Source organism: Ischnura elegans, chromosome 1, assembly GCF_921293095.1.
Source record: "Ischnura elegans chromosome 1, ioIscEleg1.1, whole genome shotgun sequence".
In the NCBI taxonomy this organism is placed as follows: Eukaryota; Metazoa; Arthropoda; class Insecta; order Odonata; family Coenagrionidae; genus Ischnura; species Ischnura elegans.
In genome coordinates, this window is record NC_060246.1 from 106,840,619 (window position 1) to 106,862,736 (window position 22,118).

Sequence of the window (22,118 nt, forward strand, 5' to 3'; positions counted from 1 at the left end):
CGCACAATAAAAAAAACCTGAAAATGAAAGAAGCAATGGAGATGTGGATCTCTAACTGTGCAAACAGTTTCTTCTTAATGAATTTTAAGATGAGCAAGATGTACAAGGAGAAGCTGAATTCAGGCAATGTAATGCCAAAGAGAAAAAGGCTGGGGCCACAGTTTGAGAACCAACATCTTCCAAAAAAAGAAGGCATTTATCTACAAAAAGCTGTCTTCTCTTGAAAACCATGTCAGCTTCCTCCTGGTAAACTCCACGGATAGTTGGACCTAAATAAAGAATATATTACCCCTAAAAGATAATTTTTATGGTGACATGCAAACTTACGTCTTGGAGAATTCTTGAGGACTTTTCTGTAGTCATCATAACGAGGCTTAACTGTTAAGTCAGTTGTTGCATATGCTTCTCCTGCCGAGTTCCGAGCAATTATTTCCACTTTACCATTATCATACTGCCGTGTTTTGGGAATATCCAAATGCCACATGCCATCATAAGTCAGCTTGTACTTTGTACCCTATGGAGAGGAAAATTTAAAAATCAATTAGAAATAATTTATGTACTTGTTAACTGTGATTTTAGCTTAACTAAATCCAGTAAAGTAAAATTCAATTAAAAATTACTTAGCTATGAAATGAGTATTTCAAGAACTAAGAAATATGGCTGTCCACAGACACTTAACCGCACTGAGCAATATTTTCTTTCCACAAACACATTAAAAGAGCTGTGGCAATGTTTTTTGAGGGTCTGGGCCAAACTGACCCCTTGCTACCCAGTAGGTTTCCCCATTTCAAGAACCAGAACATATACCATTATATAATATAAAGACAATTTATGACCAGTATGAACCCATACTTATCAACAGGTTAAAATATGAATAGCAAGAAAATTACTACACATCAAAGAATAGCTTACATTTACAACTGTATGGCCATTCACCAACCACATAACTCTTGGTTTAGGATAACCTGTGACACGGCAACAGAAGCGAGCTGGTTCTCCTTCCATTGCAGTATAAGGTTCCGGTTTCGTAACAAAAGAAGGAGCTGTCTTTGGTCGTTCATCCTGCATCAGTTCTTCTGGAGCTCTGGAAAGGAATTTGAGTTATACTTGTTATTTCACACAAAAAATCTACATCCTACAGAAATGAGTCATACTATTTTAATGGCGATAACTCAAAATAATATGAATATCATCATGATTGACTTTAATCTTAAAAGAATACAAACCAGAAAAGTGAAACCAACTGTGCATTAATGTTTGGAAAAACAGAATTGCCTCATTACATACAGATATAACAAGCAACAAGGAATTGAAAGTAATGAGTAACAAATCAAGGAGAAAATCTGACACTTGCTGAAAAAAGAGAACAGGAAAAGAGTTCTCATTTTGGATAATATTATTCTCATGATAGACATTGATATGTCAATCATCATTGAGCCAAAAAGATTTTAGATTAAGCTTACAATTGCCATGCTGCCTCCATTTCTCTAATCCTCTCAATACTCTTCATTCCCTTGGGAAGCTGAGATTCATAGATAATTCCTGGCCTTCCAGTTGTCTTAATTATAGCTCGAGTTTCATCCATGCCATACAGATTAGTTGCTCGGCATAAATATTCCCCACTGTCTTCAGGATACACCCATCCAAAGTTCATTGCAACATAGCCAAAGTCATAAATTGGGGTGAAACGATTCTCTGAAAAAGTCACAGGTTAGTACATATTAGCGAAGCACTTTTAACAATTTGCAAAATAATCACAGAAAAAGAGTCATCGCACACACTTCATAGCATGCACAGCTGTATACGGGGATATATTTTTTAAGATAGGCAAATATCCAAAGAAAACAAAACATGATTTGGCATTGAAGAAACAAAAGGAAAAGAATAAACTACATATATTAAATTTACAAAGACTGACACCAGGTTTATTGCTCCATACCCAGTGATCCACATCCTCAAGAGGTATTCCTGTATACCAATGCATGAAATAACATACAATTTAGGCAACACCAATGTCGCCTAGCACCAAAATTTTGTCGCACAAAGACAGCACTTGCTGCCAGCAGAAAAAGGAAAGTACTCAAGTGCTACATCTGTTAAATTGAAGTCAGGAAGCAATAAACCCCAAGTCAAATTGTTTCATCCAGCAGCAGTAAAGTTGGTTATTTACAACCAAAGAGCAAAAAAAATTGCTTGTATTGATGAGGTTTTGAGAGATGAGATTCAGGTTCAGGAAGTTTCAGAGTAACACTGTGAAAAATCCTTAAAATATGCTATGCAACATACAGAAAATCGTGATTGACATGAAAACTATCAATCAAATTTTTCAAACTTGATATTGCAAGAAGAGAATGTTTAAAGAGTAATGAAACTTACTGTATGGAAGAGGTTTTCCATTGAAGAACCATTCCACTTTCATGTTGGGATCTCCAACAGGAGCAAGTTGGCATTCAAACTTGGTGGACTGCATTTCAATAAGTGATGTTTGATCTTGTATTTGGGTCACAAATCTGCAGGCAGAATTTTAACAGTTAGTAACAACACTAAAATAAAATGCATCATAATTCTACAGCATGCCACTTGAAAACATTTACAAACCTTGGTGGCTGCTTCTTGTCTGGATCATAAATGTCATCCTCTGTAAGATGCACCTCTGAGGTGTACTTCTTGATGGTAGCTTCCATCTGCATCAGAGCTTCTGACTTTTTCATTCCCTTTGGAACTTGATTCTGCAGCAAAATGGTAGGCAGTTCTGGAATAGAAAAAATAAGAATTGAAATTACTGATAAGCAGATTAAAAACATTTAATCATCATCATCACTGGTCAACAACCCTAGGATTGGTTTGACGCAGCTCTCCACTCAGTTCTCCTATCAGCTAATCTTTTCACACCTACGTATTTCTTCTCTTTCACATCTCTCTTTACTTGTTCCATATATTTTGTTCGAAAAACATTTAATATGATTTAAAATTATCAAAAGTTCAAGTTTACAGTAGCTTTTCATAAAATTTAATAAGTTCCGACTAATGAAGAAACAAGGTAATTTTTATTCTGCAAGACAAATTGATAATTTAAATATTTTGGGATTAGCCATGGTGATAACTTTATGGGAGTCACCCGCAATGCACAAATTGTGCAAAAAATCTACAGAGAAAAAATCATTCGCCTATCCCAGTCAAGGCAAATGATTTTTTCCTCTGTGGATTTTTCGCACAAATTGATAATGCTTGGACATTTTTTTTAGAAGTTAATGGCACCAAAAAAATGTTTGCCTTTTTGTTAAACCATGCCTAGAAAATAAGAAATGAAGTATGAACACTAAGACAATGCATTGTCAGGAACAGTGAGATATCAGAAAAACTATCATTAAAAATCTTACTCCAGAAAGATAGATCATGATGTCAACTTCAAAATAGGGAACAAGAGTTCTACAGGGTTTAGATTTAAACTTTAAGCAAAGGACTTTTAAATTACATAATTCCTTTCAATGCCCCAGGTTCCTAGTAAAATTTGGACCTACTGAAATGCCATGAAATAGCCATGGAATCAGACTACAAACAAGTATTAAAATAATAGTAAACCATCAAATTCATCCAGAATAAATCCAAAAGTGGAATGAAGAAGCTCATACCTATGCATGGCTACATTCAAAAGAAATATTATTAAATAACCCATTATATTCCATAACTAGTACTTACTTTTGCAAGACACAGTAGCTTTAGTAGTGTCTTCACCCAAATCATTAACTGCACGGCAAACATACTCCCCGGAATCCTCTGGGTAAGAGTATAGAATATCCAGAGAAACAAAGCCAAAATCATAAAGGGTTCTAAAACGATGCCCAGATGGCAATGGCTTTCCATTATGATACCATTCCACTCTGAGTTTTGGATCAGTTCTCGGCTCAACACGACATTCAAATCGAATAGGCTCTCCTTCTCCAACGCCAACAGATTCGATCTGAAATCAGAATACATAGTATGTGTAAGAGGTCAGTATAAAAATACCTTTCTGTAGACAGAAAGACCTCTAGACCTAGTGTGTTTTCAAGGTAAATATTAAAATAAATATTATTTATATAAGCATAGATAAGTCACCTGAGTTATGAACTTAGGTGGTGTTAAAGGAGCATCTTCCTTAGGTGCAGCAGTCAAAGGACCTCTTTCCAATTCCTTCAACTTTTCACCACTAATTCCATCAGGAAGTTGTGAGTCCAATATGACGTCATGTTTGGCTGAAATAAAAAAACAATAGTTTTAACTTAGCATGGATACATAAGTTTTAAAAATATTAAGAGCCCAACACCAGCAAATGGTTACTCTCAATATCTCAAATCATGAACAATGATACTAAAGAAATCTAATCAGCACAATGTCTTAACAAGGTATTTGTTAACATTATTTCCAAATCAATCTTGGAAATTCAGAATTAAATATTAGTCATGCAGTAAGGATGATAACAACAAATCAATTGTACTAAACAGACAAAAGTCTTAACGCCATTTGCATTTGAATAATTCAAATATGTACTGTAAAAAAATAAATTGGAAGAGAAGATATGAATGCTTGATAAATATACACATAAAGAGTCTTTAGTTTAAATCTAGTTAGTCTTCAGTTCCAATGTACATAATAATCAACACCAACAGAAGAATGAAAATGTTTAGAGTATCTAATAAAAACAATAACAGGACATGAATAAATTCTAAGGAATTCAATCTATAATTACACAACAAATATTTAAAGTAATTTGAAAATGATAAGACTTCCTATAACCTGGTTACTTTTACGGCCAAACCCACAAGTTGAAGTTGTAAAGGCAAAAAATATTATTTTAAATTTCAAACAGAGAGATATTAGAGCATACCTATAAACCACCTCATCCTTTTTTTTCCTCCCAATTTTAATACATTCACAGGGTTTAAATTTAACTATTATGTGAAAGATGAGTCTCATTCTATCACTGGATTTAACATAAAATATTACACCATAACATAGTTTTTATTGGTAAAAAGTGTACCCACTGAAAGGGTGAAAGGTGATTAATTCCTCTATTCCAATAGAATTGTCACAGTTATAGTTAGGAATTAGTTCTCTGTCTCTATGAGCTTCACAGTATCTGATACTTACACACCTCTCACAAGATTCATACAGTTACAGATAGATAATATTTCATTTTTTCTCTACTTATAATGGTAAATTCAATTAATATATTATGCATTAGTAAATGGTATAATGTAGAGTTTGGAAGTTATTTATAACAATCCCCTAGCTACCATAGGAGCCTCATCACGTACAAATCTACCTTAATTAAGATCTGAAAAATTGTTAGTGCTCTTAAGGCAAAATTGAATTGACCGACACCATATTTATTTATATGGAAATCATATCCTGGAAATCAATCAAACCTTGTATGCCTGAGAGAAGACCACCCAGTCCTTGTTCCTCCATGAATAAAGTGAACTTATCTGCGAGAAAAGTTCAAGGATGGCGGCATCATGAACCAATACAATAATTTTCAAGTCCACATGATACATACATTTAATTCTAACAAACATTCATAAATGCTAGGCATTTCATGGGAAATTTTCCTGAACCTTAATGGTGATTTTACACATATCAGTTCTTTTATAATTGATTTACCTCTTTTGGTTAAATGTTTTCATAACCTCTAAATTGAGAGAACTAAAACTTTATTATACACAATAATCTCCATCAAAACTGTGGTATATTCAGCCTTACTATGTTAGTGTATTCTGATAAACCAAAAAGGTGATTTTTTAACACTCCAATGACGGTTTGGCAATTTGGAAGTAAACTATAATTTCCCTTAACTTTATAACTAAAATGATTAACTCCTTACAGCAGTTAACATAAAAACACACATTAAAAAAACTAACCTTTGCACATAAGAGTTGCCTTGGTAGTAGCAGAGCCCCACTTGTTTGTAGCTCTGCATAAGAACTCTCCAGAATCACGAGCATAAGTCCAGTCAAGGTCAAGAGAAACAAATCCAAAATCATTGATTGTTCTAACGCGTGAACCAGTGGGGAATGGGCGTCCATTGTGGAACCAATCAATTTGCATGGTTGGGTCACCAACAGGCTCCACACGGCAGTCAAAGTGGACAGGAGCTCCCTCAATTACATCCGTCACATCCTATACAAGAGCAAAGCGATAAAATTGGCATTTTTAAAAATGCATATTGTCCAGAATAAATGATAACCTGAAATGTAAAATATGTATTACCTTAAGCTCCGTGACGAACCGCGGAGGTTGAGGCTTTTCTTCTTCAGAAACAATTTCTTCTCGTTTGTACAAGGATTCCTCTAGCCTCTGAATGCTGGTTGTTCCAGTCTTAAAATCTCTTGGAAGTTGGGGCTCCAATATGACACCTTGTCTACCCTTAACTTGGAGTTGACAAGATACAGTGGCTTCACCATGTCGATTTGTAGCCTAAATGGAATCAATGCAGTGTAAGTCATAATTAACATGAGCAGTGGTAATATTCAACAAAAGATATGGCAACATACCTTGCAAGTATAAAGTCCAGAATCCCTCTGATAAACACCAGCAACTTCCAAAATGACAAATCCAAAGTCATTTATGGTTTTGATACGTGATCCAGCAGATAATGCCTTTCCATTGTGGAACCATTCCACTCGCATACTTGAGTCATTGATTGGAATCAAGCGGCATTCAAAATGAGCCAATGAATTTTCTTGCAAGACTAAATCCCCTGGTGTTGTAACAAACTCGGGGGGCTTTCCAGTATCTTCTTCTTCAACTGGTGCACCCCTGACATGTCCCAAACCTTCCAGCTCAGCAATTTTTTCAATAGTGCTTTCCATTCCCTTGGGTAGTTGAGATTCAAGAATGATACTTCTCTTTCCTGCGATAATTGTGGAAATTATCAATCAGTCTACATGGTAATAGGATATAAATATGAATAGAAAAATTCCTTTTAAATATTTAAAACTTTCACTAAACCATTGCCACTATTACATTTGAAACTACAGCCAACATGGATACTCTTATCTAGTGTAAGAGGAATTTACCCACATGTCAAATTCATCAAAACTATGCACCTGAATACTGACCTTGTACCTTCATAGATGCAGTTGTTACAGCTTCTCCAAACTCATTGGTTGCTCGGCAGGAGTACTCCCCAGAATCTTCAGGATATACAGGGGAAATTTCTAATATGACAAAACCAAAGTCATGGAAAGTCCGGAATCGGGATCCAGTTTTCAGAGCCTTTCCATTCCAAAACCACTCGACCTGTAACACAGAAGGCACACATCAACATCAATGCCACACGTCCTAGGGAATGTTATAAACACTTAAATCAACAGATTAAATTTTCACTAAATAGATGTACTATATTTCCGCACTAACAATGCTGTATACACCAACTGGCATGGAAGAACAATATACTACATTAACCTCTTTACATTAACAACCGCTAGAGTGAGTCATTCAACACAAGGAAAATTTTGATTGGTATTAGAAACTTTAAACTTGATCACTATGGCATCATTATTCATTTATTAATGTTTTAGAAGAGGATAGTACCTTAAGTCTTGGATCATCAGTAGGAGTCAGTCGTCCCTCAAAATGAGCACTTTCACCTTCACGAAGGCTATCAATATTGGAGAGAGGCACTGTGAAAACAGGAGCTTGGCACCTTTCCTCTTTGGTAAGTACATCCCTAGTTCTGATGTGGGAATCCTCCAGTGTCTGTATCTTTTCCAGTCCTCCTTCCATGCCCTAAAATTCAAGAAATCATATGCTATCAGGAAAGCAATTCAAGATGCATATTCGATCATACAAGGCAAGGTACACTGCAAAAGCAATATATTGGTCCTAAGAATCACTCTGCCATATCACGAAAATACCACTCTAAAACTTTGGAATAACATCATGTGCCACTGGCCCAAGAGTTGTACATAAACATGCATATATTGAATAGATTTTGACTGGCATGGAATAAGCTAAATATGAAATTTAAAAATTCTATTTTTTAGTGTCTTTTGTATTCAATTAAATGATGAAATTATGAATATCTATTTTCAATTATAGTGGAAATAAAATCAGCAACCACCTGTGATGTATTGGGCTCAAGAAAAGTAAACAATTACTCTTTTTTACATGTTCCACCTTTATAGGAAAAAAAATCTGGGTACACCTGATGTTAGTACCATGAGATATTGATGCTAAGGATGAGAAGGAGCAATATCTTTCACTTTTAGGATCAAATTTCAAGGATAATAGTTTCACAGTAAGGTATGCCAAAATAATGGGCTGCAGAAGGTCCTCTATCCTTGCAACATACCTGAGGTAGCTGTGAATCCAAAATAAGGTTTGCCTTTGAGACACACTTGAGGGTGGCTCTGGTAACATCTTCTCCAACCCTGTTGACTGCCCTGCACTCATATACTCCAGAATTTTCCTCATAACAATATAGAATGTCCAGGATAACAAGACCAAAATCATGGAATGTACGATATTTGTGACCATGAGGAAGTTTCTTGCCATTGTAGAACCACTCCACCTGTTAAAGGAAGAAATAATCATTATAGAATGGGTAAATCTCCTTATTAAATAAATAAAATAATCAAAAATTGAAAACATGCCTGGTTATGTTAAACTAGAATACAAAAAATCAGACCTAAAAAACAAAATTCTATGTGAGGTCAACACACTTCTCAATGCTTTCAACCATTACCTTATGCTCAAAGTTTTACGAAAAACTTTATAAAATTGATTCTCTCTTATTAATACTTCTGAGAGTTTCACGGAAATGGAAATGGTATTATTTTAAAATAAAAAAATATACATAATGAAATTACTGTGTAATTTATTTGCTGGAAACTTCATGAAAAAAATAGTTAGCATTGTTAATTACATGTCTCTAACCTATCATTATGAAATTGCAAACCATAATAAAAATATAAACTCATGCAACTTGTAATATACAATATAAAATTGCAGTTCAGCTCCAAAAACCACCAAGAAGATCACTCAACCACCAAAGTGCCAAAAAAACCTGAGCTAAAATTAATTGAAAAATATTTTGCACTTTCAAAATTATTTTTTTATGATCGAATGCCACATCTTTTTATTAAATTCTCATAGTAAGAATGCATGGTAGAAATTCATTTCTTAACAAACCTTCAGGTGAGGATCAGTAATTGGTGTCAGCCGTGCCTCAAAGTGAGCAGACTGCCCTTCAACGAGAGTTGTTAGGTCCGTAAACTGAGTGATGAAGCGAGGAGGTTCCTCCACTGGTGTTTGAGGTTCAGAAGAGCGAGGGAGTCCAGATAGCTCGAGCTCTCGAATACGAGCCAGCGAATCAGGCTGAAGGGTATCCAAATACACACCACCCCTTCCACGGCATTTAAGCGATGCCCTTGTTGTGTCTTCACCATACCTTAATGTAAAAAAGAGGCAGGTTGTAAGACAGGCTTTTAAGAAGCAGCAGACCATGAATGTGGGTCATGGATAACCACTCAGTTATAACTATGACCACATAAAAAATGTTGACATTTACAAATAGCAAAAAATATCTCACCCTAGAGAATTACATAACAAATGGCATAACACATCTAATTTTAGTATCATAAGAACTTGAACTAGTTCTCATTGCATTAAACTTAAACTTTAATAGTTGAATCCTTGAAAAGCCGCAGACAATAACCCATATTACTGACAATCCATTATAATTCTGCAAAATGGCAATTAGAAAATTTTCAGAATCAATAATTCAGAATGACAATTGTACACTACAGTGAAATGAAACACATATGTTAGTCTAGAGTAATAAAAATACTAAACCCAAAAATGTTTTACAAAGAAAATTACTCAGCGAATGACTCGATAGATGAATTCCTACACATCTATTTTCTTAAGAATAGTCTGATTCAAACAGCTAAACAACATCAAAATACAGGAGCAATAAAGAATAAAAAGTCAGAATACAGCTACTTTCCATAAAAGCTAACTCACTTGTTTGTAGCCCGGCACACATACTCTCCTGAGTCATGATTTTGGCAGTAAGCAATATCCATGACCACAAATCCAAAATCAGAGACATGCTTGATACGAGATGAGTGAGGAATAGGCTTTCCGTTCAGGAACCACTCCACTTTAAGATGAGGATCACCAACTGGTATCAGTGTACATTCAAAGTGGGCTGATTCACCATCCTTCAAGTTATCCAGAGACTGTAAGGGAAGTAATACAGCAAATGAAAATATGAAGAGGGAAACCAGAGGAGCACATGACCTATCTCATAATTTCGGAAAAGCAGTACTGTAAAATTTACTCATAAATGTTCATTTGATGAAATTAATTTCACCAATATTGATTTACCTTCAGCTGAGTTGTAAATTGAGGCTTCTGGCCCTTGGTCTTTTCAACACACTCAAGAGTAACACTCATTTCAGCCTGTCCCCATTTGTTCGTGGCTCGGCAAGTGTATTCTCCAGAGTCCTCAATCTTGGTTCCTAATATCTCCAAAACCACCATTCCAAAGGCATGGACTGTACGTATTCTGTGGCCTAAAAATTAAGAATGTAAAGCATGAATAGCAATAGAAAAAAGGCACTGTAATACATTTTTTACATAAATTTTACTGGATTAATGTCTACTACATACTGCTTGTCACTAAGCAAAGGTATTAATTTTTTCTGGGTAATTATCATAATTATCTGGCTGCTAAGTTTGAGGCAAAAATCATTTTTCATAAGCACGAAATTTTAAGGCAAACTGGAAGAGCATAAAATTTAAAAATGAAGTTTCAATATTTCAACTTTGGAAAATTTGATCAGTTACTAAATGATACCGGATCAGTCCCACATTTAAATCAGTTCCAATTAGGTTCTTGGTTCCAACTCTAAAGAATTTAAGAATTGAACTGACCAATCCCATTACTTAACAATTAATAACAATAACAATCAAGTGATACATACTTGCTTTGAGCACTTCTCCCTTGTAAAGCCATTCAACTACCATAGTTTGATCTCCAACAGGAGTAAGTGATGCCTCGAAGTGAGCAATATCTCCTTCACTTAGATTAGACAGATTCTGGAACTGAAAAAATATTGGTGAACATAAGTAAAACAATTACTGCAATTTCTGTAATTTTAAAATATTTATGTTAACTAAACAGTAAATGAGCTTAACCATTTAAGATGAAAGAAATTGTCCCACTGGCTCAAAAATACATGTACATTATATACAGAGCAATTTAAAATAATTAGCTCCATTATTATTATCATAAACAACAACCACAAGAAGTTGAGATGATCATGCAAGAAAGATAAAGAAAATATATGTCAAGAGTTTTATGAAAAATCATGTGAAGCCTGAAACTTTGATTTCACATTGTTTCACCAATTCAGGAAAAGGTATGAAAAGGTCAAATTCCAGCTTCTCTATTTTCCAATCTAATGGTGCTTCTGATGGAGGCTATTTTTCATTTTTTTACAGTGCTGAGTCAGCTCCTTACCACTCCACAAGATTACACTTCATCACAAAAACCTTGCCATTAATAATCCTCACATAAAAACATTAAATGAGGAGGTAAATAAATTTCAAAAAGCTCCCACGTCAAAGGTGACATTATAACAAAAATGTAACCCAAAATGCAAAAAGAAAGAGCACTAAAGTGAAATCTATCACCCACTGTACATATAAATAAGCCCATGAAAAAATCTATTAATACACAATTAGACAATTCCTCTCTATTATAAATAAAATCCATGCAGTTTCTGTAATGTTTTCACCTGTGACTTCAATAGTGATTAGTCCTTCCCAAGGTTTTTGCCAGTTATTCCATTAGTAATTGAGAAGGTTTAAGGAACATCACCCAAAAACCTGCTCAATGCCAGACAAATTAATTACCTTTTGCCTATACATAAAAACATCAAACATGATGAGGTATTCACAGATTAGATGAGCCATAACCAAGCTAATATAGGGCATATTCGAGGAGAAACAATGTGAAAACAGTTCATCCATAGTTGCCTTATCGGATACTTTTTCCTGATGATAACTTTAATAAAATTTCACTAAATATCAGTGGGAACTGACCAGTTAGTTTCATCCAGGACTTTAATGAAAGGGTTTTAAATAGTTAAAAATAAGAGACAGAAATAAAAGAGAGTAAGCAATAATTCTGCATTTACATACTTATATAATGTTACAATTAATTTTCATCCTTCACCACAATTTTAGACCTTAAACAAAATTTTTCTGTCGAAGCAACCTGTTATATATGCAATACCACGCATACCCTTAGCACCAAATAACCATATCTCTTATAAAAGCCTGCACCATGAAATAATGATTTAAAAAATACCTGTTCTATGTCTTGTGGATGAAACCCTATTAGTTGCTGGAAAATAAATTTGATACTCTTATAAGAAAAAATATTCATCAGGTTATAAGGTGCAGCATTGACTTGAAATTATATTTGTACATGACACCTCAAAATGATGCACCAAAACTTTTATCAACAGTAAAACTTTGATTTTACGCAGTTGGAGGGACCGAAATATGGGCACTGTGTAAAATCAAAGTGTGTAAAATCAAGAGTTGGTATTGAGGAGGAGTATAGTTTTCAGGATAACACTTGCTCATTATTGCTCAGAAAATGAAGCCTAATAATCATATTTACTCAAAAGCAACACCACAGATGATGTGTTACCTTAAGAGAAACAACGTTGCATTCCTGAACAGTGTTTCCCATGGTTGAACAAAATGGTTGAAATGGCACTTTCTGCACTAAGATTACTTCTGTTACCCAGGAGAAATTTCGGAATGGTGATACTAAATGGTCGCAGAGAAGCTAATTTTCGAAAATATTCTCATTAAAAGCAGTTCTCAGGATATCCGTTTAACCACCAGCAGACAAACAAAGACTGGAGATTGAAGAAATGAGATACCTGAGGATAGTCATCCAAATTAACCCCATTAACAGGGAGCAAAATTTTGCTAACACATCACAAAGGCTTTACACCCTGTGGGCCTGGGTTCAAGTCCTGGCAGTAGCAGAGACTTATCAGAGTTGGCCCTATCCCTACTTGAGTCTAATGTGAAGGGCACTTCCAGTGCACCACTCTGTCCATCAGATGGGAAGTTAAGTCCTGGTCCCTTTTAAGCTTATCATTACAACCTGGCTAATGCCAACATAGGGTTCCTATCCCCTCAGCCCTTACTTCATGGCGCTAATGACCCCAGTTGTTGGTTACCTTCAAATAGCATACCATAGATAATACGGAGCACACAGGACCCGGGATATTCGGAAATTCAGATTTTTCCGGTGCTTTGATCACTTTTTTTAAGTGAGCTATTTAAATGACCGCACAACTGCCGTCATGCCGCCCGTGATGAATAAAAAATGACTAATAGTCTGAAAAATTTTCCTTCTTTATAATTTATACACATTAAAAAAGCATTTCCCCATGAAATTTTAGCATTAGTAGATTGACTCTTCCGGGAATAGCTTCTCTGTCGGCATTCTTCCGCGAATTCAGCGCCGGGACCTTCGACTCACAAGCCGTGTGACTCAGCTTCACGTAATATTTTGCTTCCCCATATCTGATAACAACACCGGACACTTTTTGTATTTCGATTTAATGGAACTAAGCCATTCCTGAGTTTAAACGGACTGCCTTATCACTCACGTCTTGAATTTGACTTCAATGATTACATGACGATTGACGACGCGAGTTATTCTCCGAGGGCATTAACTCCCGTTCCGTTAAAACGCTTGCCACCTAGCGAAGTTAAGCCAATAGCTATTCAAGTTCCAACCATGTTTAATTTAAACCCTCTGACAATGAGATACAAGTTGAGTCGGATCTGATAAGCGCGCAGCGCAAGCAATTTTCCCTCGCGTCCATTTGTCCCGCAGATGTGGGGTTAGCCTGGGAATGAGACAATGCATGCTGCTTTTACCATCGTGTTGAATCCTCAGAGTAAGGATTGGGGTAGAGGACGCTATCAGGCTGCGCAGTAGCAGATTCTGTGGTCAACATGGTTACCACGTGATCGTGGGAAGAAGTGCGGGAATCCTTACTCTTCTTGCGGGAAGTGTGGGATGTAAGTGCGGGATCATGACTACACGCGCAGTAGCCAAAGCGCACTCTCCCCATCCTTACTCTGAGGTTGAATCACCATCGACTTACGTCCATACTAGAAGTACGACTATCTTTTTTGGATCACCTTGGAAGCCAAAATTTTGGCACGGGAGTATTTTTAACGACTCATTTCGCCGTTATATTTCGCAGGGGCGACGGAAAACATAGCGTTGGCAAAATTCTAGAAAGCCTTGCGTTGGGGATAGATATTCCGTAGCTCATAATTCTGGATATAAACAGCGTCGATCAATAAGTCGAATAATAAACGAAGGGTGATAATGTTAATATCTCCAGCGATCATGTCTTAATCAAAAGTAGTTACGCATACCCGGCGATTGCCGTGTGTTTTAGGTTTCGATATCCTTCTACGGCGAATTTGAACTAAGAACGACATTCGCGTTCGTAATAGAGCCTGAAATATTACTGAGAGGGCTCACGGGGAAGCAATAATTAGATTCGCGATGTTTTTAGTTTCACGCTCAACAGCGCGACGTCATTTCAACCGTTCCTGTATTCATTTTTGCAACTCATTGAGACGAAAAATAACCTAACTTCATATTGCTCCTGTCGGATTTTCAAAACAAGCCGAAAGACAACTGCGTAAAATCAAGATTAGCGACCTCTAAGGGGCTGGGGTTATGCTGCGCAAAATCGAAAAACTGCGTAAAATCAAGAAAAGATGTAAAATCGAAGTTTCACCATTGCAATTCCCTATGCTTTCCGGCCGGACTTGAGTGCCGCTGCGTAAAAACGAGACTTGATGTAAAATCGAAGTGCGTAAAATCGAAGTTTTACTGTAGATCATTAAACATTTTTTTCCTGATTAACTAGAGTACTATTTCCATTCACAAACAGCCCTGGGCTAAATTCATTGCTTAATTTTAATTTCATTAATATAAATTTAGTACTTGTTTATAAGTTTCTCAAAGCTTCTTCTGCATCTTATTTTTAAGCTATTATTGCAATACTCTTACATTTTTGTAAATTGAGAAATGATTATTCACCTGAATAAAATGTTTGACAGCTAAGATTAGCACATAAATATAAAATTGATAAATTAGGAGAACCACCTCAATGACAGGCCTAAAACAGCAAGTCAGAGAATTGCTATCTCTTTAATTTGATGAGTAAATGCTCAGCGATTAATATGCTGACATAATGGATGCTACATGGTTTGTTTTACTGATAAAAATTTCAGGGCATTATTAAAATAAATAAAGTAAATTTGTTTCAATATTTTTATAACAATTAGTATGTACAAAAATTCAATTGGGTTTATGAATTAAAATTAAACATTATTCGGTTTTTTCCGCTATAAAAACTGCCCTGAATTCAAAAATACTAAGCTACAAAAATAAACATAATTGTTTTAAAGCTAATATGTATTGGTATTTGCATTCAGTGAAGTTAATAACCTCAACTATTTTAAATGTAACAACACAAGGACATGAATTAATAAAGCATGTGCATTTTTTGTCCATATGTCATTTACTCGGTTTTATAACCTCAGATTATAGAAGGAATATTGAATTTTTAAAGGGAATTAAGTAAAATAATTTCATTACGTAGAAATCACACAAGTTCCTAAGCAATAAAATTTTCCATGGAGCTGAATTTTGCTTTTCCATGTTGGTCACTTTTATACATTACACATGTGATGACCATAACTTTTCTAGTCATCTTCAGGAATGCCTTCTGGTCTTCAGGAATGCCTTTGACCCAAAAACTCGAGCATGAAAACAGTTACCTGTTTACTTAAGCAGTGTATGCCTATGAAAGTCCCAAGAATGTAGAAAACTAATAATAATAGACTCCCTTTTCAATTTGGGCACACATTTCAGACAAACTCATAGGCAAGAGCAATAGGTATGTAAAAGAAAGATATGTTATTACCTTTTAAGCTTTCATGATTAAACGCAACAGCACTAAGTTTTCATGTCAGCAAGAATTTCAACATAGACTGAAAGCAATTTTATCCACCCTCAATAATTACCTGAGATGTGAATTTAGGAGGCTGTCCTTCCTCTCCTTCAGGAGCAGCACCGTCTTGCTTCCTAAGTGATTCCTCAAGATTTTGAATCTTTTCCAATCCAGCAGTTCCCTTAGGATGCTGAGTCTTCTCAATAAGACTTTCTTTGGCTGGAATTACATGTATAAAGATATTAGATATTTAAAAAATACATATTAAATACTAAAATATGAAATTAAATCATCTTGTAAAGCTAGTTGAACTAACTTAAAATTGAATGATTTAAATTTTAAAATTCATGGACTTAAGGATTTCAAACACCCCGATTGATGAATACTTACTGACGCAATATATTGTGGTGGATGTAAAGGCTTCACCAGCCAGATTGTAGGCTTTGCATGTGTATAATCCCTGGTCTCTTTCATACACATCTGTCAAATCAAGAGTTACAAACCCAAAGTCGCTGGTCATCTTGAACCTTGAGCCTGCAGATTGTTTACGGGGAAATGAACAATTTGAGGTTAATTTTAAACAATTTCATTAAAAAATATACCTTAATTCATCATCATTAAATGATAAAATTGCAGGTAGTGTGGTTTTGACAGCTTTTAGAGACTCTTAAATAGTTAAAACAGTCATGACTATGAAATCTTTAAAAAATATAGAAAGATTGTTAAACAAGCACGGTCTTTAAGTGTTAGTCATATTTCAGCATCAAATAATGACTAATATCCACAACACAATGTTAAGTGAAGATTATAAAAATATCCTTAACTCTGCTGGCTTTACTAAAAGAAACAATGAACTACATGTGGGCCCATGCTTCTGCCAGCAATATTGTAGGCCACAGGCTTGAATCCCACCTGGATTAGATAACCTACGAGGGCTCAAATGTTTGAGTAGGTTATGTAGATGAATCCATGATGGGGATTCCCAGAAGTATTTATAATATGAAAAATATTTATCTTAATCTAGCTATATATAATCAGATTGATCAAAAAACTTCAAGAAATTCATTTCCTTTTATGTACGTGTAAATGTCCATTTTCCAAATGAAAAGCACAAAAGTTCTCAACTAATATTCAGAGACAGATGCTGCTTATCATCACCTTTTATTTAAATCCACTTGGGATAACATGATACCAACAAAGCATTGACTCTTACCGTGTTCCAGGGCCTTGCCATTGAAGTACCATTCCACTCTAAGATTTGGATCTTCTTTTGGTTCAACTTGGCACTCCAGATGAAGAGGAGCAGCCTCATTGATTGAGAACTGAGCCTCCAATGGCACCACAAATTCTGGCTTACGATAGGTGGCTTCCAATCCAGAAGGCTGCCTTTGATATTTTGACATGTAGGCTTCTTCAGCTTCCTGTATTTTCTCCAATCCTTCTCTTCCTTGAGGATGTTGGGTGTCAAGGTAAATATCAGTTTTACCTGTAAATTAATGGAAAAAATATTTAAAAATCTCAAATAAAAATTATTCTGAAAAGTACTGGCTCACATACATAAATAGGCAGTAGATAATGAAGTTCTTTAATGGAAAAGTTACATACCAAGACAGCGGAGACTGCCAGATGTGGATGCTTGACCTTTGGCATTTGTTGCTTTGCAAACATAAATTCCATTATCTTCCGGATAGCAATGAGTGATGTCCAAAGAGACATAGCTGAAATCATGGGTAGTCTTGTAGCGAGCTCCAGCTGGAAGAGGCTTCCCATTGCAGAACCATTCTGAAATAAAGGATACATTATGATGATAAATATGGAAATAAGAACAATTATATTCCATAATTGTCTCTTAATAGATAAAAAAGATACAATTAAACCAAGAATCAGATTTCAAGAAAGAAATAATTTTATTAGACAATGCATACCGATTTTCAAAGTAGGATCTTTGGAAGGCTCCACATTGCATTCAAAGTGGGCAGTTTCTCCTTCTTTCAGCTCTACATTGTTCAGATGGGTGATAAATACAGGAGACTCAAACACCGGCTCAGGAAATTCAGAAGATACCCCATGAGGTCGTTCCAAGTCCTCAATCCTTTTAAGGGCTTCTGGATGAATGGCACTACCAAGCAGCCAATGACGATCTGAAATATTGTATGAAGAATATTACTTGGTTGTAAGATTAATGAATAAAATATGTAGTCTAAAAGTTAGTATTGTTTCATGGAAACACGATACTGCATAGAATACCAAAATTAAGAACCCCTTAGAAATTATTAACCCAGTTAAATTGCAAGACTAGCCTTAAATAACAAGAAATAACACCATTGATAATATTATTACAAATTTTGAATGTTTATATTTACACTACAGTCTTAATTATGTTAACTATATTGCATTGAATATATCACATTTCCACCAATATCCTATGATAAAATCACACTCGAAGACTTAAGACAATGTAACTAAAGCACTATATTTTTACTGCAGAGAAAAGGTCAAATGAAATCCAACCGGAGCCATTTTCTTCATAGAGCTTTAGCTTTGATGGCCTTGACAGAAGGGCTTCTTCATGTTTCACAAAAATGAATGACTCTAGGACTCATCAACCATGAAGCATATAATTAAATAGAAATAAAGAACACAATTTGCCATGGATTAAGAATCGGAAACTAATTGGTCTCCATAGAAATATTCCTCATTTTGTTTACTTCTACTCAAAATGGAATTCAATTTTGGACCAAATTACATTTTGTTCAATGATTTTAAAATTAAGCAAGCCACAACAGGGAACATTGCATTGCAATTCTTAAACTTACCAGCAACTTTGAGAGTGCAGGTAGATACTGCTTCACCATAATGATTTGTGGCTTTGCAGGTGTAAATAGCAGAATCGTCAGGTCGTAGTCCATTGATATCAAAAGTTACCAATCCAAAATCAAAGGTACTCCTGATACGTGTTCCTGTAATAAGTAAACAATATTTTGCAACATTAGCAATGCAATAGTCACTAGACAAACTTCGGTTTTCAGCTATGAAAAGTTTTCTACAGTGCAAAATATAATTATTTATTATGGTTATTATACACACCACAACACATCTTTTACTCAAATATTTGTCTAAGTCTAATTTTAAAGATTTATGAAATTAATGGCCGCAAACAGTAAAAGATTTTAATTTTTAGCTTGTAGAGTTGCCACAGACCAACAGGAGTGATAATTACAAAATTAAAGATTTTATGCATAGAATTACACTCATGGAGGTGAAAGCATGAGATAACAGTTATGATTTACTGCAAAAAAAAAGAATGGCAGACATAATCTACCAAAAATTTCAGCTAAATTTCATCAAAATAGTATAGCTTGGGGAGAACTCTATCCTCACCCATTAAACCAGCACTTGAGTTAAAACAGACAGAAAACAGTATTCATTCCATTATTAATAAAATAAAAATATATGTAGTTTTATGAATCTTTTCATTTGCTGATAGAAATATATGAGTAAGCCTGATTTGATAAAATAAATTATTACACACTAACTATTACATCACACTCATTGTACTTGTTATGCATTATGATTTGTACCTGTTGTAAGGGTGACTCCATTCTTGAACCATTCAACCTTGAGATGTGGATCGGCCTTTGGCTCAACTTGGGCCTCCAGCCTCACATGCTGGCCTTCAGTCAAGGCTTCATGGCTCACAAGATGAGTAGTGAAGACAGGTGCTTGCTGAGGCATTTCATCCATGAACTTGCTAGGCACGCGGTTGGCCATTTCTGCCTCTTTGAGTTGAATCTTCTGCCAAGCATCAGGCTGAAGTGGCTCACCAGCAACAGCAGAGCGCTCTGTCAGAAGTACATGAAAGATATGCAACATTGAATGAATCAGAAAATGGACATTTTCAATAAGTCTGTCCATTAAAAGAGAGAGAATTGAGTTCATTTTCACTGCAATCATATCTTATTACACATGCAAAACTTCATCAATTGCACAACAATTCAGATGAAATGCCAATAGCCTAGATTAACCCTTTCACCAAAAGTACTTTTTATTAAATTTAATCATCAGATGAAAAAATCTGATTCTATTTGGTAGCCCAGCCATTTACGAAAAATGAGGACTTTGGAAGTAGCTTATCTTTTTAATTTCAAGCTACCTCTTAAACAATATGGGGTATAGGAGATAATGTTTAGAGTTTTAAAACCTGTCTTTAGGAATTTAGGACAATTTATGACATGATAGGGTTCCATATTAAAATTATAGCTCAGCTGCAAAATAAGGAAGACTACCCACAAATGAAGCTATTGCCTTTACTAAGTAATGCTAGGTAAGAAAAATAAGAGATTTCTGAATAAAAAGAAAAGGTGAATAGAAACCCAAAATGGGCAACAGTCCCCATTCACTTTAAAGCAAGAGATAAACTCTAAAAAAGTCAAGCCTGTTCTTCAGTCTGCTGACACTAAAATGAGTACACATCCATGTCCTCATCTTATTAAAATTTTTCTTAAATACACGAGCAGAAGGCTTTGATGATGGATGAAAGTTTGAAGCTGGGATAATTCAAAACTCTGAGGTTTGAAGCATGGCCCGCACAACATCGAAATAAGAGAAAAAGAGTCCCAATATTTTTCTTCAATTTGATGCATAAAAAGAGGGGTGTGCCTCCGACACTTGTGAAAATGGTACATTGATAAAGCTAATAATGTGTGAGAACAAGTTTTAAAATGATGATCCAGGGTAAAATTAATATAGTTATAGAAATATGATATACAGTGCAACCTCGATATAACGACACCCCACGGTACACTAATAAACACTCGCTATAGCGAATTGTTGCTTTACCGGAGGTGGAGCAAATAATAGCCAATATACCAGTTGCGAACAAATATACAGGAACAGGAGTGGTGCGGCGACAGATAAACATCTATCCGATAAACGTAAGCATAAATCCAGACGAAAGACGATGTTTTTTTGCATCACTAAATTTCCTTACTCAAATAACGACTAACTATTCAAACAATTTATAAGCACCGCACTGAATAAAAATCGTGCAAAGCATTGTTTCGTCAATCATTATATTTATCGGACGACAGTTTACCACATAAATTTAAGACTGAGCACTCCATTAACTTCATTTCTAACAGATCGCTAGCAATTACAGAGGTTAAGGAGTCTTGATGAAAGTCTTCCGGCGGTGAAACTCTCGCTATGGCGAGAGCCAACGCCGAAAGGGTCTCGTAAAAACGAATTTTTTAACACGCTTATTATAGGGTCAATTGACGGTGCATCGGCTATCTCTCGTTATAGCGGGGGTGTCGCTATAGCCCGTACTCGCTTTAACGAGGTTCCACTGTACATAACTAAAATGCAAACTATTGACGGTAAAAGAGATACATACGCCCAATCTTAAAAGAAGTTGATGTAACTGCTTCTCCGGCTTTGTTGATTGCTTTGCAGGTGTAGACACCAGCATCCTCAGGAACAAGTCCATTGATGTCCAACGTGACAAATCCAAAATCATGAGTGACATGGAAACGAGAGCCTACAATAAAAGCAAATCAGAGCATGAATGATTGATTTCTGATCATTAATAAACATTTGACAGTAGAAATCAAAATAAAAGTGCATAATCGGTGTGGCTACTAAAAGCACAGCTTTGCTGTTGATAACTTCCTTTGTCCTTCCCATTGCAATCAGCTACAATCTAAGTGCATCATCATTCTCCCACAAACCAAAAATTTTGAGTGCTTCTCATGCATTAAGAACCCTGCAACTAAAAAAAGTTCACATCACAGTACAGTAGAGCTTCAATTATCTTTTCCAATGGAAAGGAAAACCTTAACATATATTTGAGAGTGACGGATATTCCATTCATGGCCATTTTATCAGAAATTACACTTTGGCTTCCATTTCATGCCTTCACTACATCCTTAGCACCCATTCCATTGAAAAAATAGCTGTTCCAATGTGGGAAAAGAAGAAAAGAGAGAATAAAGAGAGGTAGAAAAGGAGAGGACGGGAGTGTCTGGGATGTCTAGCTCAGAAAGTGATGTG

At 35.5% G+C, this 22,118-nt stretch overlaps 1 protein-coding gene across 1 annotated transcript in view; it reads right to left on the reverse strand.

Moving 5' to 3' along the window:
- LOC124167723 (titin) overlaps window positions 1–22,118 on the reverse strand; it is a 127,170-nt gene that overhangs the window by 24,506 nt on the left and 80,546 nt on the right. The window contains exons 41-65 of the mRNA XM_046545736.1: window positions 21,463–21,606; window positions 19,649–19,909; window positions 18,884–19,027; window positions 17,993–18,208; window positions 17,673–17,849; window positions 17,281–17,553; window positions 16,458–16,601; window positions 16,141–16,286; window positions 10,974–11,094; window positions 10,375–10,562; window positions 10,009–10,226; window positions 9,175–9,433; window positions 8,336–8,554; window positions 7,576–7,770; window positions 7,101–7,281; window positions 6,534–6,892; window positions 6,250–6,456; window positions 5,901–6,159; window positions 4,099–4,235; window positions 3,700–3,961; window positions 2,599–2,752; window positions 2,377–2,510; window positions 1,464–1,695; window positions 913–1,084; window positions 328–514 (exon numbers count right to left, since the gene is read on the reverse strand). Of these exons, the coding sequence (XP_046401692.1) occupies window positions 328–514; window positions 913–1,084; window positions 1,464–1,695; window positions 2,377–2,510; window positions 2,599–2,752; window positions 3,700–3,961; window positions 4,099–4,235; window positions 5,901–6,159; window positions 6,250–6,456; window positions 6,534–6,892; window positions 7,101–7,281; window positions 7,576–7,770; window positions 8,336–8,554; window positions 9,175–9,433; window positions 10,009–10,226; window positions 10,375–10,562; window positions 10,974–11,094; window positions 16,141–16,286; window positions 16,458–16,601; window positions 17,281–17,553; window positions 17,673–17,849; window positions 17,993–18,208; window positions 18,884–19,027; window positions 19,649–19,909; window positions 21,463–21,606 (4,989 nt within the window). The remainder of the gene's footprint in view (window positions 1–327; window positions 515–912; window positions 1,085–1,463; window positions 1,696–2,376; window positions 2,511–2,598; window positions 2,753–3,699; window positions 3,962–4,098; window positions 4,236–5,900; window positions 6,160–6,249; window positions 6,457–6,533; window positions 6,893–7,100; window positions 7,282–7,575; window positions 7,771–8,335; window positions 8,555–9,174; window positions 9,434–10,008; window positions 10,227–10,374; window positions 10,563–10,973; window positions 11,095–16,140; window positions 16,287–16,457; window positions 16,602–17,280; window positions 17,554–17,672; window positions 17,850–17,992; window positions 18,209–18,883; window positions 19,028–19,648; window positions 19,910–21,462; window positions 21,607–22,118) is intronic.